The sequence below is a fragment of the Aquila chrysaetos genome, chromosome 5 (assembly GCF_900496995.4).
Source record: "Aquila chrysaetos chrysaetos chromosome 5, bAquChr1.4, whole genome shotgun sequence".
NCBI lineage: Eukaryota > Metazoa > Chordata > Aves > Accipitriformes > Accipitridae > Aquila > Aquila chrysaetos.
This window is the reverse complement of record NC_044008.1, coordinates 45,790,686-45,808,089: the sequence shown is the minus strand read 5'-3', so window position 1 is coordinate 45,808,089 and position 17,404 is coordinate 45,790,686. Positions and strand designations below refer to the sequence as shown.

General features: G+C 43.3%; 1 protein-coding gene and 1 long non-coding RNA gene across 3 annotated transcripts in view; one reads left to right on the top strand and one right to left on the bottom strand.

Annotated features, from left to right (window-relative positions):
* The window catches only part of LOC115341217, a 135,669-nt gene extending 124,490 nt beyond the window's left edge, over positions 1-11,179 (top strand). The window contains exons 6-7 of the long non-coding RNA XR_005932349.1: positions 777-963; positions 10,886-11,179. This is a non-coding gene — a long non-coding RNA (uncharacterized LOC115341217). The remainder of the gene's footprint in view (positions 1-776; positions 964-10,885) is intronic.
* ALDH1A2 (aldehyde dehydrogenase 1 family member A2) overlaps positions 1-14,014 on the bottom strand; it is a 58,365-nt gene extending 44,351 nt beyond the window's left edge. The window contains exon 1 of one of the 2 annotated variants that reach the window (XM_030013773.2): positions 13,985-14,014. In XM_030013773.2, coding sequence (XP_029869633.1) covers positions 13,985-14,005 — 21 coding nt within the window. In that variant the 5' untranslated portion in view covers positions 14,006-14,014. Of the gene's footprint in view, positions 1-12,748; positions 13,371-13,984 lie in introns of those variants that run through there. The other variant, XM_030013772.2, reaches the window with a different exon arrangement.
* Between the last annotated feature and the right edge of the window lie 3,390 nt (positions 14,015-17,404).

The following is a 17,404-nucleotide window of genomic DNA, read 5'->3' as shown; positions in this document are numbered from 1 at the left end:
CTTGTCAATAAAAAGTCTTGGGAAATACTGATTTATTTATTTTAGAATACTCTTCTGGAGAGAAGAAACCTTTAGCTAGATCCCCTTTCCTCAGAGTTCAGTTCTGATTTCTCCTCCAGTTCTTTCTGTTGATAAGCCATCGACTTTACCTATACCAAACTGGAACAGGTCTTTCTACTTTTTAGTGTTCATAAGGCTGATTGGGGAGAACTGGGCTTAAGCTGTCAAAGTAGCCTGCTGTGCTTGGATACCTGACAAATTTACACCCCAAAGTACACTATGGTGCTAAGACTAAAATTGGATGTGAAGCGTTCTTGCAAGAGCTGATTACAGTCCCAAGCAAATAAAACACTTCAGGGTATAGCAAAATAATTGCCAATATTTGACAGAGTTTAACATTTTTATATATGACTGGCAAGCTATTCTGTATAGAGATGTAGGCCTGCATGAAAAATGAGCTCTTCTATTTACCTTTAAGTAGAAGCAGACTAATAATTTTGAGTGTGCAAATTAAAAACATGACCCCTCAACTTTTGCCAAACATACAGCATTAAAAACATGGACTACGGCAAAAACAAAACCTAGCTATACTGAGATTTCCTTAAATAAGCAAAGTACATTATAAGCCTTGTTAATAAAAAGCCTTCCTTAAAAACAAATGTTCATATAGGCAGTCCTGAGATTCCTCCCCCCCCCCCCCCCCCCCCCCGCCTCCATTTCCTTTAAAATTCATGTTTCTTTTCTCCTTTCTAACCAAATTCCCTTTTTCTCTGCAGGAACCCCTTGTAATGATACCAGAATGTGGGCAAACCTCATTAGTCTCCCTGCTGTTTACAAGACAGGATTTATGCTCAGTGTAGTGAACACAATGACACATGATCACTAAATGGCTAAAATCACCATCAAGACTTTAATCTGTGAATTTTTTCACCCAGACATTGCAAATACTATTGGCATGTAAAGGTATGAAAAACAGTATTAATTACAATGAACATGTGTCGCCCAATGCCCAGCTTTCTGCAAGGAGTATACCAATAACTAGCCATTTGTGAAGGTTAATTTCATGCAACCTTTGGCAGTTATCTGGTATAAGGTATGTCGCCAATTCAATCCATTAAGTAATAACTAAATTCTCCTGGGACCTAGTTGAAGTCAAATGTTGTTATTCCAGGTTCACTGCTTTTAGTCTCCCTGAAGACCATTTAGGCAAACAGCTGGAAGAGCTGACTACAAAGGTTCCCAGTCACAGGGAACCACTAGGAAAGCAGGTAAAGGCTTCTAACCAGGAAATAAGTTATCAAGGATTTGTCCTGTTGCTCCCTCAAAGAGAGAAATTAACTGAGACAGAGAGCAAGAACATGAACACATTTGTGTTTCAGCTAGAATCCAAACATTAAAAACAATTGTCTTGGCTGATGGGAGGAAGAGCTGTGCTGCACCAGTTGCTGGGCACGTTCTGCGCTGGGCTCCTGGTTGTTTTCTCAATAGCAGGGCCTGCCTTCTCTCTCCATGTTGGAGCACCTTACTAAAATAAAACCTTTGAAAAGCGAATAGAAACAATACCAGAGACAACAACCTGGACTTCCAGTACTGTCACTGCACTGCACCAATGGAAATACTCCTCCGAACAGAAAAGTACAGAGGGGAGCAACACCTCAACCTCCAGCTTCATTTGAACTCATTATACAGCTGTTCCAGCAAGGAGGGCACTGCCTCCCAGACAATGCTCAAGGGAATAACAACAGAGACGACAGCTGATAAAGTGACACAGAAAGCAAGCAAAGAATGCAAAGAAAGGGGTCTTTTCATCGATACTGTGTGCGTGTGTATAGGTGAGTGCACAGAAAAGTGTGCAATTAATACCATATAGAATTGTAGACATGCATCCACATGTAAACACTAGCTCTGAAATTCATCTGTATTTCCATCTCCCAGAATAGTACGTACAGAAAAAGAGGTTTTATCTTTTAGCAGTCTGGCTGGTTTAGCAAGAGATCCTGCCTCTGACACTGACCTACTGTCTGAGTTAGTCATGGTTACACTCCCACAAATTTAAACTCCCCCATCTGTGAAGGAGCCTTGTCACCAGTTTTACAGTGAGACTGAATCAATTAATGCTTTCTAAAAGCTTTGATGGAAGGAGCAGAATATTAACACTTGCAGTTGAGCGATGCTAGCTAAAAATGTCTTTAGTAATGTAACAAATGGATTTTAAAATCACTGTCAAAGGGTTGGACCACCAAGACTAGGTCATCATCAGCACAGCTACCCCATTTAGTGTTAGTCTGGTATCACAATTTCAGATGGGCAAGTGAGAAAGCAGAGCTTGATTCTCACCTCTCAGGAAAACAGCATCCCATAGACTTCACAAAAGACAGAAGAGGCTGTTAAGTAGCTGTGGTAAAGAAAGTGTGATAAGGACAAAAAGAGGAAGACCAACAAAACATCAAGCACTGATGGAAAAGGGGCTGAAGGCTTAGCCAGATGTCCTGAAAAACACGTGTGCATGTTTCTCAGGGTCCGTGCAGGCCATTCTGGTACAGTGTCACTGCAACCACACATCACAACTGAAGAAATTGGAGAGAATAAAAAAACCCCCTTGATTGGGAAGGGCAGGTGGTAATTTCTTGGTAGTTTCTAACTACTCAAGAATAAACTTAAACTATTTCTATTACAGCTGAAAAAAACCCCACATAAGCAAATGTAAAATGCATATGTTATGGTATACTGGCAAGTTTTGAAAATACCCAGTGGAATCAGGACAGTGCTTTTATGCCTGGATGCAAAGAACATTTAAAATAAATTACAAATATGTTTCAAACAACAAAATGAAGTGGGTCTTTAAAAAAAAATAATCTGTGTATCCAACTGGCAGTTACATAAATGCCTTCTCAAATCAATTTGACAGTGTAAAGAAGTATTAAAGCCAGTTTAAAACTAGTGTCTATTTTAAGGACCTTTTACCCTAGCAGAGTGGTAAATAAGAGTGAGGTGCAATGTCATGTGAAGTGCTTTAGTGGCTGAGCTGAAAAGACTTTACAGGGTTTTTCAACTAACTAGATCACAATTTTCATCTAGATCATCTTATAGTTAGGAAATAAAAGTTCAAGTGCCTATAAACCAGCATAAAAAAAATCTTAAGTGTGAAAATGGGTGATCCTGACTGTATCACGGAGAGGGAAAAAACTAGCATTTTTTGAGCATAAGGGGATGAGAATTATCAGAGGCATACCATGATTTCTAGCTATAAGCCATGTAGGGAGGACAGACCAAGCTGCAGAGAGGGGGGAGTAGCTCTGTGTGCAAGGAATTGCATGGATATTTCTTGGAAGAGAAACATAACACATTATGTAGACCCATGGATATAGAGGTGGTGTAGGTCATGAAGGATAATAGCAGGAGTGAAGTACTGACTTCTGGGTAAGAGCAACTGAAGTGGCACTGAAGTGGAAAAAAGAATATGAAGGCAGTAAGACTGGTGCAAAACTGCGTATTAGTTCAGTGAGAGCTGCATTGAGATAGCGTCTAGAGAACATAGAGTTGTCTGTATCCTAATCTAAACAACATTTGGCATAGTCCTGTCAAGGACTAAAAATTGTGTCTGAAGCCCTGAGAAATGGTTACCACATAAATAATTTCAGCTTCATTGCAGGAGAGAAACACATGAAGAAGCCCTACTCTCTGGGATACTAAACTTCAAGAAGCGGATTTTTTTTGAAAGAGGAAGTAACTTAGAAACTCCCTGCTTGAAGCTAGGAAATTAAAATCCATAGAATCAGCATGGAGGCTTAAGAATGTGAAAGAGTCAAAGAAGATTTGCATTCCGAAGGCTAAAAACGGGAAGCACAAGCAAGAAAATAAATGGGGTGGCTAAGCAGGAAGATACAAGAGGAAATGTAGGCCATAAAAAAGAAACAAAGTGCTAACTTTAAAAGACTGCAAAACACAAAATAAAAATTACAAATTGCTACTAAATATTCTGAAGAAAAATACCAAAAAGGTAACACAAATAAAACATCCAAGAGAAGCCTAAATTAAATAAATAAGCAAATATAGGCTGTGGGAGAGGCACTGGATTCTGAAAACAACCTGGCTATGAAAAGACATAAAAGGGAAACTGAAGATATTTCCAGAAATGGCTGCTCATTTTGGGGGGGATCTTAATTTGGCTGTACCAAAGTAGACTATATTTCTGCCCAAAATTTAGTGTGTGTTGTAGGGCCAAGGGAAGAAATCCCAAATGCTAACGAATCTCAATTCTTCCAGTTTTCAAAAGCTGAGGCATCAGGAATTGCACAAAAGCCACTAAGGATATACCAGGGTGATGGGGGCAGTGATGATGATGATGATGATGATGATGTATTAAGTGGTGTCTTTCCCACTGAAGCATGAGAGAACAATGGCACAGCACAGACCTGTAAGGACCTTCCAACTGGAGATCTCGATCTATTTCACGCTAAATGTAGACCTGAGGTTCTGACCAGCTCTAGTCTCTTGAGGGCAAATTTAAGGCATGCTGACCTATTCACAAGAGGATAAAATCAACTTTTGTATGACAGTCAAATAATACCTGTATTTACCTGAAATAGTAAATAGCTCTGCTTTGGAAATAAATCAGTCTTACTTTAGAGTGAAGCCTTTACCTGTGTAAATATGTGTGTTTGGAATTTCTGTAGGGAAGGGCACCTTCTGATAGTTTCTGAGTCAAAACTGAGGGATTTTGTGTAATCATTGCTAGATGATAAGAGCATGGTAAGAGGACAGTGTCTCCCTGGCATCCCCTTCCCATCCAAGTTCAGCAAAGAGGATGCAGCCTGTTCTTCTGTGCAACACTTCCTACGTCTTTGTGACTTTCCAAATGGATTTTTGTAACTCACTCATTTTAAATAGGGGCATACTGGAAATCCACATAGAAATTAGCAAATCCTTTTTGTAACCACAACACCTGCTGTAGGCCTCTCCACAGCTGTCCCACCGGCATCCCTTTAGATTCTGAGTTCAATTCAAAGTCTTCATTACCTACGAATCCCTCGCAGATTAAGGTCTATATACTCTAGTGGTCAGTGCCATCCTCGTGTTTTAATCTCCAGCTGAGGTCAACTGAGATTGAGCTGAGCTTAAACATTTTCATTTGGGTCACAGAATTTGATGTGGATGGTTCTCTGCTCTGAAGTATTTTCCCACTTCAGTCCAGCAAAGCTGGAATGTATTATGTTTCAAGTCATAAGGTAAAAATCTAGTTCACTAGGCTCTCTGGGAAAGGAACTGACTTCCAAGTGAACAAGAATGAAGTCCTTTTTTTCTTTTGTCAGTTGGAGACTATTTCAGCAATGCTATTGCAGCAAGGCTTTGATGTGGCTTCACATATCATACTTTTAGTAATGAAGTGTTCCTAAAGCTTAGTTACACTGCATAACTTAAAATTGATGTGTTGCATTCATGTCACAAAGGTAGATTGCTATTAAAGGTAACAGAAAATGCTGGTCAGTAGAAATACATTTTTAGACAAATTCTGAAATACGGAACTTGTGTTTTGGAGAAAAAACAGTTAGGTGTATGCAGTCTGAACAGGAATTTCTCTATTCCTTTGAGCGAGCACAAAAGTAATGAATGATTGGGCCCTTAGATGGCAATCGTTTTTTTAGACTTCATCTTGCTCAATATAATACTTAGTAGTAAGTCTTCACATAGCTATTTATGCACATATTTGTACTTGAGTAGGGATGCCAGCACTTGTCTGAGGATTCCTCACTAGAGGACTGCACAGAACTGCAACTTCCTGAGGATTTTTTTTTTAAACCTTTACACATCTGTACTTATATTGATATAGCTTCCTTATAATGTTGTCTCTGTATAAACGCATTTTTTGTCGCTCATTTCTTTCAGCTGAACTAAAGTTGATGTTTTGGTTACTTGTTTCAGAGAGCAAGTTCTACTCTTTAAAAAAAACCCAAAGAGATAAAAAGTTGTGATTTTTTTTTAGAAGTGGAGAGCATTAAACAATTTTCAAAAAATAAATAGTGAAATGTTACAGTTCAGTCTTAGGAAAGATAGCTGCAAAACTGTAAAAGAAGAAATGTGACTTTATGCAGGATCTGAGAATTTATGATATGGACCACTGAACCCATCTTTTGTCATTTATCTCTGTAAACCTGTGAGATTTCTTGGAAGATAGTTAGTCAAATGAGGAGCCGAGATGAATCAGTGGATATAATTTATTTAGACTTTAAAAGGGCTTTTGATGATAAAGTCCTTAGCAAGAGGCTATTAAGGAAAGTTAGTAACCATATGGTGAAAGATAAAGTCCTGCCATGGATTAAAAAGTGGTTAAGAGATAAGATAAAAAGACTGGAAATAAATGGATAATTCTCCCTGGAAAGGGGTTAATAGCAAGATGCCCCTTCATTACTGTGACTAGCAATCGATATCTTGGTTCACCTGCTTTTGCAGATTATTAATAGTAAGGTACATAGTTTGCAGATAAAAATAATCAGAGTACTGAAGAAAATATCACTAGGGCTGAAGTTAAAAGGCATTTGGGCAACTCAAGGGTAGATGAAATTTGCCAAAGGTAGTAAATGCAAAGCAAAGCCTGTTGGAAGGAAAGGTTCAAATTACTTTTAGATGCTGATATGTTCCTAGTGACTTGCAATGTCTATGGACAGCTTATTGAAGGCAACTGTTAATGTGCATTGTAAAGAAGGGAACAGAAACGGATACAGTGGTTCCATTGTGCGGTGCTCCCAGGAACAAAGCAGTTTATGGCAGCGAATAACTTCAAACTGGCGGAGCCCATTAAGGTCTGTGGGGAACAACTTTGCATGGACAGGGAGATGGACAAGCTAGGCAGAGATCATCAAGAACTTTTGGACTGGTGGGATTATATAGAAAATGCGGATACATCAAGACAGAATTTAATATGAAAATGTACCAGGATTGGTAAATTTCTGTGGGAAATGTTTCTGAAGGACAAAATGGAATGGAGAATTAAAGAGGGATTTTTTTTGTTAGAATGAAAGTGTGTGTTCAAGACACATTATCCCAACTCAATACTCCAATATTTAGAGTCAATGCCTAGACAGCCATAGATCTTGGATCAAATCCTTGCTCTGTCTGACATCACGAGTATTGCTGGAGCAAAGACCTGAATCCTACTTTTCCTCCGTGAGTGTCCTGCCCATGGGGCTATCAAGTTGATATCTCTCAGGCCTCACAAATACTTACAAGTGAATTATCTAACAGGAGAGAATGTGAGAGTCTTTCCAAGGGTAGTCAAAGGTAGAAAGCATCTACAATTGGGACCTATCCACCATCAGAAAGTAGGGATCCATATTCAAGTTTCTGCTCTGTTTGCTTCAGAGCAGGGTTATGAATTTGGCTGCTCTTCAGCTCGGGGAAGTGCTCTGATTATTAGTGACCTTCTGGTTTTGGTGTGCAAACAAATACATGCATCTTTTGTATTGGAATACTTGAAATCGTAACTTTTTTTTGCAAAGATGAGAAAAACACTAATAAAAGAGATGAAAATTTCCCCCTAGCCAGCAATATAGTATTGTACAGCTTGATGTGTTAAACCAGTCTGCATTTTTCCTTAAGATTCAATCTTTCCCTAAAAATTCAGCACAGTAAGAGGTCACTGCTACAATAGTTACCTACTCAGTAATATAGTAGTTATCTGCAGTAGTTATCTAGTTGTTGCCACTTTCAGCCTGGTAATTTCTGTATTTTTAATGCTCTTGAATTAACATTGTTATAGCAGCTGTATTGGAGTAAGCAAAGGCAGGGAACTGGATACTCATAAGACTACCATTGTTTCTTGATCCCTCATGCAAAACCTGGGTAAATTGGATTTGTGCAGAAGACCTCAAAGGTTTGGGAGGCAAGAAAGAATCCTATATTCAGGCTGTTAATTGAAAAGAAGTGCATAAATAGTTTGCAGTTGCTATATGGGTTGATGAATTACAATACTAACCACAAAGTATGAACACACTAGAAGAGAATTCAAACTGTAGATATAAACAACTGTAAATCTAAATACAGTATACACGCTAAAACTTCATATATGATGATACAGAGGAACATATCTAGTGTCAGCATCAGATGCTGAAGTGTTCCACAAAGGGGAAAAGTAGCTGTTCTATTTGTCTACGCCTCATGCAAACATCTCTAATTCTCTGTGCCCCATCTTTTGTAACTGGACAGCGCTCAACTGAGCTGACCTGAAAGGCTAGCTGATTTCTTGAAGTATCAATCACTGAATCTGATTTCAAAAGGCATTAGTGAGCTCAGGAAAGACGGGTGGGAAATAGCATGTATTCGTCACTTACCTGAGTTTTGCCAAAGCTTGTCTTCAGTTCAAAAAAATGACAAAGATTCTGCATATTATTCTAAATAAAATAGATTTCCTGCCTCCTATCTTAATGTCAGTCTAGAATTTTATCTGGAAAACATGTGCTGGAAATTGTGGTGAAAAGAATTTATAATAGTGTTCTGCAGCATTCATTTCTGGGCAGTGCCAAGAAAGCATAATGGGAATGAAAATACAGAAACTGAGTAACAAAACACTTCAAACCCAAATGCTTATCATATGAGAATTTGAAATGTAATTATTAGTTCTTGTCTACCCAGAAGTGGTTTGCCTATACTTAATACAAACTGCTGTATAGAGTTTTCTGTTGCAGTGCTGGGCAGTTTATCTGGTCTGTGTTTAGAAACTGACCTGATTTTAGCCTATGGTGTAAGAGTAGAGGCAAAACCCTTTTATACAGGACAAAAAAATATGGTTGTCAGCCAATTTACAGGCTATTACTACAGAAACATTTCTGTACCTCTTCACCTCCACTTCACCCCTTTAGAGCACCTCTTTATAAAAAGCTTTCAAAACCACAATTCTTCAACTTTTCCTTATGCTAAAGTTCTCCAGCTCTTTCTCAGACTTAAATCAGTTGGCAGGCAAGAAACAAAACATCCAGCTGGATTAGGGTCCCCAACATGATGCAAACTTGAGAATGTTTATTCACTCGGTTACACAATGTAGTGAGAGAGGCAGGACAGAACAGAACCCTAGGGTCCTCATTTTATACCAAGCTGTCTTTTAAAGTCAACATGAGTTACTAAAACCACTATGAAAATACTTTGTAAAGCAGATTTGATTATGGCATAACGAAGGATAGCCACGTCCTGTAGAAACACCTTTAGCCCCTCAAATGGAGACAGCAGGAGGAAAAAGCTGCAAAGGGCTCAATCTGTTGGGCTGATTCCATGTCTACTGTCAGATACTTGGGAGATGCTCAAGTCTCAGGAGGGAGAACAGATTTTGTAAGGCATGAAAGAGGGAGGCATCAATATAGTACTAAGCTGAGAACCCTCTGATCACCCTCAGAAGCTATCAGGTTCTCAGAGCCATCAAACACGAGGGTGGTGCTTCCTGTACAAAACATGCTAATAACGTGCCCTTACTGGATGTCATACTATGGCTTATCTCGCACATCTGCTATTTCTGGAGCAGCCCATTCTGGGAGAGTTTCTGGCATAAAGTTGACCTTTGTAGAAGTATGACTTGTTGCCAGGGAGAGAGCTGGATCTCCTTCCTACCTACGCGCTCACTTACGGAGGGAGCATAGCACCGCCAACACGCTCCTGACAAGTCTGAGGAGGGCTTGCTGTGCCACAGGGCTGTAGAATAACTTAATCCCATGCAATACTGGAAGATCCCCTGTTCTGCAGATGCAATCCGTCCCCAAATGTTAATGTTAATAAGTAAAGAGTCATCACAATGAAAAGAGAGAGAATCTTGCATGTAGCAGTTTTAGTACTTGCTAGCCACGCAACAAAACTTAACCCTGTGTGCTTGAAAACTCATCGTCATGTCTGGTTCACATCCTGTTCATCAATTCTTATTACACACATCTAAACCACTTTATTTTTCACAGAGAACATGCCAAGGTATTAAAAAGCTGGGAAAAATATTTCTAATGGCTGTTTTTTTTAAGGAAGCATAGGCTGACTCCCAATATTGAAGTCACAATAGATACTGCTGCACATCTTACATAAAAACATGGCATCATGTAATTTTCATCACTAAATATTATCTTTTCTGACCAGTGAAAAACAACATTGCCTCTGTGTGCTACATCAGGTGTACAGATCAGAAGGACTTAACACACGGTTTTCTGCTCACTTCAGTAAACCTACCAGAGAAATATTTCACAAGTTTCAGTAATTCTGCTAAATAATCAAATACATGAAAATTACGTGGGTAGTATCTGTTTCATCTATGTTCTTGGAAGGAGCTTTCATAGTAACTCCAAGGATAATCAAGTGTTTTAAAGATAAATGAATAATAACTTTATTTTTTTCCGGTACATATTACAAATCTTTAACAAATCGTGTTTAGGGATTCCTGGAATTTTAGCATATTCTATCCTAACAAAACTGTCTATTTCCCAATTTTAGAATTCCAGAAATGGAATTTAATTGGCAAAACATATTTTAAAATTACTTCACTTAGTTTAAATGTTCACAGGTACCTCTGTTTTTCCATAAAGAATTAACTCCTAAATGGTTAAGATTTTACATTCAGAGACAGCTGTAATAAAGAGTTCAAGAATTCTGTGTCCTGGTTGGGTATTTAAAATTCTCAGCTAACAAGCAGGAGAGAGGATGCTAGGAATGCTTACAGATGTCTGATTTTACAAGGTTTGGGGTTGGGTTTGGGGTTTTTTTTTGTTGGTTTTTTTTTTTTTTTCCGAAGTGCTTTAGTCTGATGTTATTTATTGTTTATGGAAGTTGTTTGTCATCTACGACATGAAGCGACCATTCCCCCAAAAGAAAGAATCAAGTTACAATCCATTATTTCATTTTTGATTGTTTTTCTTTGTAATAGGTGGGAAAGTGGATCCTGGATAAAAGTCCTGCCCAAGACAAGACTCCAAGCTGAAGACTCCAATTATCTATAAATCACTTGTATTTCCTGCAGAGAAAGAGAAAAAGGAGGGAGAAGCGAGACAGACAGACAGAGACAGAGGATATACCAAGTGAAATACTCAATACCTGTCCTAAACCAAATTTCTCTCAAAAGCAACCAGGAGTTATCCAATATCTGAAAACCAAGCTTAGAAGAAACATGCTGCTGTTGTTTTTGGCTTAATATTGAAATAAAATAACTTTCTTTTACTTGTTCCATTAGTATAAAATGTGTAACATCTTACATATTTCTGAGAAGATGGCACTATATATTCTGAACGATTAGAAGTTACTATCCAGCTTACAGTTCTCACAGATAGGAAGATATGACTGCTGATGACTGTTACCTTTTCCAAAGATTTTTAGAACCAATTCTCTAGTTTTAGAACACAGAAACACAAGTACACTTACTATGGAAACTGACTGGGATACTACTCTCAAGTATTATGCACCAAACACCCATGAAGCATATTTTACACCGAAACCAGCAATAAACAAAATTCATGCCAAATACTATTTGCACAGTATGATTGCTCCCAAAGTGTAACACCGCAAAACCCCAAATAACTATATTCCTTATTTATTTAAACTATTTTCAAGTAAATTATATGCAAGAAACCGTATGCATCTTTTAATTTGCATATTGCAGTTTGCATTAAACTGTAATGAAATCTAAAATAGTTGACTTCCCTCTGAAACATTCTTCTGGAACATGGAATTGCTGTAACAAATTAGAGGACAAATTAGTTTTGGCACCCACTTAAAAAAGAGAAAAGATGAAAAGCTTTTAAAGTGGTGATATGGAGGAAAAAATTACACTACATCGGCCAAAATGAGTTTCCTATCAGCTTTAAAGCTCCTGAAGTTATATTTCCAGTAGATAAAAATGTTATCACCTTTTTCCAGTGCTGATGTGCTTATTTTCCTATTAAGTTACTCGGTAATTAGAAGCAAAGTCTGACACATTGTAATCTGTTTATACAATACATTTGAAACTTCTCCAACAGAAATGAAAACATTCTTTAACTAAAGATGCAAAGATTCAAGACACATAAACGAGTTTAAAAATTCAAATTGTATTTACAAACAAATGACTGTTCTTAAAGCCCATTTTAATCAACAAAAACAATTTAGTCCCATAATCTACCACAGAAAACCAGCAGATTTTTCTACATCGACCCAATGGGTTTGTTCTTAACCCTCTCTTTATGAAAATTAGTCTTAAAGGTTAGCAGGAAAAAATACGCCCTCCTGCAATATTGTTCAAGGGTATATTCAAGTATCACGGAAGTTAGTAGAGAGACCTGTTTCAGTGCTGTAACAACCTGGTAGTATTAAGAGCCCTCCAGGAATTGTAAAAGAGTCCCTTGGGCACACAAGGTAATTCAAGAAAGAAAACATTTTTATTTTCTGATTGAGATATACACGTATGTGTAGTAACTTCCTCAGAAGTACATCAAAAGCAACTGAAACATATTCGAGAAGTACTGATTTTGCACTGAAAATAAAGCCCAACACCTCTGTAGAAAACACTACATTTAAAGAGAAGCGCAAAGCCAGTCCCAGCAGATCTAATTTGCTTTCCTATTATCCTGTGGTTTTTCAGATGATTACAGGGCTAAAAATCCGTTTCCTTTATTACAGACTCAAGGCAGTCTTTTAGTAGTTTTTTTATCTCTACACTCAAGTTGGGTATGGCAGAATGAAACTGATTTTAAGCAAAATCCCTCCTTTGGAGGGACAGCCATGAATTTCCCTGCCAGAACAAACGAACACAACTTACCTTGGTGTATTTGATTTCAAGGTTGAGAGTGGGAGAAGGCAGCAGATGCAGAGATGCCATCAGAGCTGCAGGATCTGCCTTCACCTCCCCTGGCATCTCGATTTTACTGGAAGTCATAGTCTTGGGGGGTTTTATAGTACCACCGAGCCCCCCGCTCTGACCTGATGTCGTGTTGTGTTTTGGGTTGGTTCCCCCCCCCCCCCCCCACCTCCAAAGACCGGCGCTGAAGACGTTGCTCTCGTCCTCTGTATATAGGCAGGTGTCAAGCCGGGTCTCTTCTTATTGGACATGGGGGCAGAGGCAGGGGGGCAGGTCCGTCCTACCTAGGGCGATAGCGGCACAGCCCCGCTCACTCGCGCGGCGCAGCCGCGGCGCCCCGCCGGGCCCCCCCCCCCCCCGGCCCGGCCCGGCCCGGCCCGGGCGCCGGGGAATCCCCCGCCGCCCCGCGGGGGGACGGAGCTCCCGGGCGCGGGTCGCTGCCTCCCGCCCGAGGAGCGGATCTGGGGAACCCGGTCAGCGCCGGCGGGGGAGCGGGGAGCGGGTCACTAAAACTGTCGTGTTCCCCCTCGTCTCCCCCGGGCCGGGCGGGGAGGCGCCGCGTCCGGGAGAGGCCGGCCCCGGCCCCGGCCCCGGCCCCGCGCCGCCCCGCCCGGGGCATCCCGCGGGGAGCCCTGGCAGCCCCGGCCCGCCACCGCCTGGGGAGCCCCGGCCGCGGCGGGGAGGGTGGGGGGAGGCTGGGCCGCGCTCGGGAAGCCCCGGCGAGGCAGGGAGGAGCGCGGGGGACGGCGGCCCGCCAGCGGCATCGCCTCAGAGCGCGGCCCCGGGCGGCCGGCTCCCCCTCGGTGGCGGAGCCGCCGCGCAGCCGGCGGGGCGGGCGGCCCCTCGGGGCTCCCGGGCCGAGGCGCGGCGAGGGCGCGGGGCCGCCCCGCAGCGCGGCCGCCGGGACGAAGCCTCCGCCTCCGGGGCGGCGTGTCCGTCCCCGCTCCCCGGCCATCCACCGCCGCCCGCTACTTTCCCCTCGCGGCCCGCTCTCCCGGCCAGGGGCCCCGCGCAGCACCCGGCGGCTGTCGCCGCCGCCCGCTCCCGCCACCGGGCGCTCTATGCGGGGCGCCCGCCCCCGCCGCTCCCCGGGCCGCGCCTCGCTTTTATTTTTGCGGCAACTGGCATCCGAGTCGTCGCGCGTCCCCGGCGACGGCTGCGCGGAAGACGCCCCCCCCCCCCCGCCGCCGCCCCTACCTGCCGCACCGCCGGCGCCATCCCCGTCCGCCTGCTGCCACCTGCCGGCCGCGCGCCCGCCGCCGCCCGCCGCTACGGCAGGGGGCCCCCGCCGCCCGCGCCTCCTCGCGCCGCGGCGCTCCCGCGGCCTCGCCCCGCGCCGCGCTCCGGCGCCCCGCGGCGTCGTCCCCACGACGCGGCCGGCGCGGCTCCTCCCGCCCGCGGCAGCGCTCCTCGGCTCCGTCCCCGTCGGGCGCCAAGGTCCCCGCTCTCCACCAGGCCGGCGGTGCTGGGCGCTCTCCTCGTCCTGCGTCCCTCAGGCCTGCGCTACCCTAGGGCCGGGAGCGCCCTTCCCCTTGCTCGGGGGGGCGGGGGGGGGGGCGAGGGGAGGCCGCCTCCACAGAGCGGGGTTCGTGCTCGTCCAGGGTTTCTCCTTCTCCCTTTGCGCAGGAGCGCCGTACGCCTTTCCTCGCTGCCCCTTGCGAGGTCCCGCACTTGGGTCCCTTGGGCTAGGGGCTGCGCCGTCCTGCCTTTCCTCCGTCCTGTGCGACAGCCTCCCATCTCGCAGGGTGGGGGGCACCGCCGCCGAGGGTGCGTGGCCGCACGGGCCGCAGGCACGGACAGCCCGCGTGGAAGCCCAGAGGCTTGGGCGTCGCGCAGCGAGGGCGCCCGGGTGCTCCTCTGTTTCCAAATGCCTCTCGGGAAAGAAAGCGATGAGGAGGAGCCCGTGCTCGCTGCCAGGGCAAGTCCTGCAGCTCAGCTGCGGCTTTCTCTTTTCCTGAAGGTTCTTTGCAAAAGGAAGGGGCCTAAAAGGCAGAATAATTTGCTCGAGCAACAGCCACCTGTTCCCAGCTATTATTTTGGGGCGCCTCTTAGTGGGAGGCCACGCCATGCAAGAGGTTGAGCGTGCCATACATTGGGCTACTGGGAAGTCAGCAGCCAAGTAGAGCCAGATCCAGTACTTACTGTCTCAAAGTCATCATGTGTACCGCAAGCCACACGTGTACAGTGGACATCTGTCCTAGCTTGCTGGTTGAAACAGCAGACGGCTTGAACTTGTGCTCTGACTGGGCTGACGGACATCAGAAATTTATGGCCAGCGCCTTACACTCTCTCTGGTCAAAACTTCTAGGCAGAAAACATCTGAAGCCCAGACCATTTTCGTTACTTTAGGCGAAAATCAATGAAGTTCTGCTTACTGATGCAAACACTCCCAACATTTTGAAACCGATCAGATGTCATGTTTTGAAGTTATCGCGTTGCAGACAGACAAACAGAGAAAGGACACCAAAGCTACAGCTGTCCAAAGTTGGCAAAACAAAGCAGCAGGAAATATACCACGTGACCTTCTTATCGACCTAGTCAAGAATAAACAATGGGATCTGGCCATGTCTTGATTTTGTTACAATATCCGTTTGTTGATTCCATAGATATTCCTTGCTCCATGTTTTACGAGTTTGCAGACAATTGAAAAGACTGTTCCAGCGTTCTCTTAGTGTTTGTACAAGAGCACGGGACAAAGGTTGCTTCTGCACAGACAGGCAGCACAAGATAGAGTGCCATTTAAGTCATTTCAGGGTTAACATACATATTTCTGTAAATTTCCAGCTCAATAATGAAGAAGGAGACTGCAGATTTTGCTTTCTCTCATTTTTCATCTTCCCCCCCCCCCCCGACAGAGGAAATGGATCCATAATACTGTGCTGTAATGTGACATGCAGAGCTGTCAAACTGTGACACTTGGGATGAGTGAGACTTTTCAACGTCAGAAATTCAATTTTTAATGGCACACTGGCAACACAGACCTAACACTTCATCACAAGGATGACATCTTCTAAAAGCTGTTTTAAAATAAATCAGAGTGGGGATGTGCTCCTTTAAAAAGGGACTGCATTTAAACAAGTTTCAGGAATGAGGAAACTGTGTAACAGTTTCCTTATTAAATCAAGTCAATAAATCTCAAGAGATTTTGGTGAGAAGGGATTCCAGTGCATGTGGAGATGCAGCTCTCCACATAATCCGGAGCTGCTTAAGCAACCTCCATTAACTAACTACTTGTCATACAAACCACATTCCTCTTACATCTAAAAGCAATTCAGTTTGCAAAAGCACTCGGAGATGACCACATTTAGACCAACTGCTACCTATGCCTCGCTGGCATTCCCCAAGCGGAGAACGGCGCTGCACTTACCACGCTGCAGGCTCCTGGTCGACAGCGAGCCTCAGAGGGCTCCCCAGAAGAACACGTCGGATGTGTGCTGTGCTCTTCCCCACAGCAAGTGACCAACCACAGTTCCTCTTCCACCACCTGGGGAGACAACGATGTGGGCCTTAGCGCCAAGACCACAAGTGGGTTCTCGTCAAGTACAACGGTAGCTTTGCTGAACAGAATTACCAGCAAGGTCCGTAACGCTATGCTGGACACACGGATGAATCCGGCTTGATGAGCTGCTTCAAAGATTCAGCACTACACTGGCTAACTTTATGACAGCAAATTGAGCCACGGCTTCAAATCCTGCAAGTGAATATTTAACGCGATACCTTTGTGGAAGGGATTACTACCCTTATTGCCTTGGACGTTAGGACAATAACTCAGTAATAACAATGAATACAGAAGTAAACCGATTAATTTGTGAAAGAAAAAAGTGAGTCCACCAATTGCCAAGAAGAGAAAGAACAGAAACAATACCCCAGGCTCAGCCCGAGTTCTGTGGTCCCTAAGCACCTACGTACGGCAGAGAAACCACTTTTTCTTACTGCAGTCCTGTAGTTTCTGGGTTTTTTTTTTTTTGTAAATTGGCAATACTAAATCAACTGGCAATTAAGTCAGACTGGCGTATTTTCTCTCACATGAATGGGTTTTAATTAAACTCCTACTTAGACAGCAAATCAGGAAACAAATATGTTCTGTTTCAGATTGTAATGACAAAGATATTACTGTCTTCACACTTTGTGAAGAAATGGCTGTCGAAGAAATGGCTGTCAAAGAAATGAACAACCACCAAGTGACTCTGTCTCTTACTTCAGTGGTAGAATTTAGGCTAGTATATAGCCGCGATCAAAATCGTTCCTGAAGAGTTTTCTTTTTATATTTAGATCAATCCGAATGTATAAGTTGAAGAAATACCTTTGTTTCATTTACAAGTCTCAATTTCTCCACCCACCCCCAGCAACTGGTATTATTTATAGACAAAGACATAGACATTGTTTATGCAAACACCATCTGATGGAAACAGGACCTGTGGTAGCTAGAGAGGGTGCAAAAGACAGAGCTGTGATGCTGAAGACAATACAGTTGTAATTAAGGCATTCCTGGGTTGCTCAGAGTACTGGTATTTTTCCGCTCTGTAGTACTGTGTCCCCACTGCCTGAAGGAAGTCATAAAACTAGAGGATTGGGTGAACTGTTTGTATCTCAAATACCTCTTTTGGGCAGAGTAGC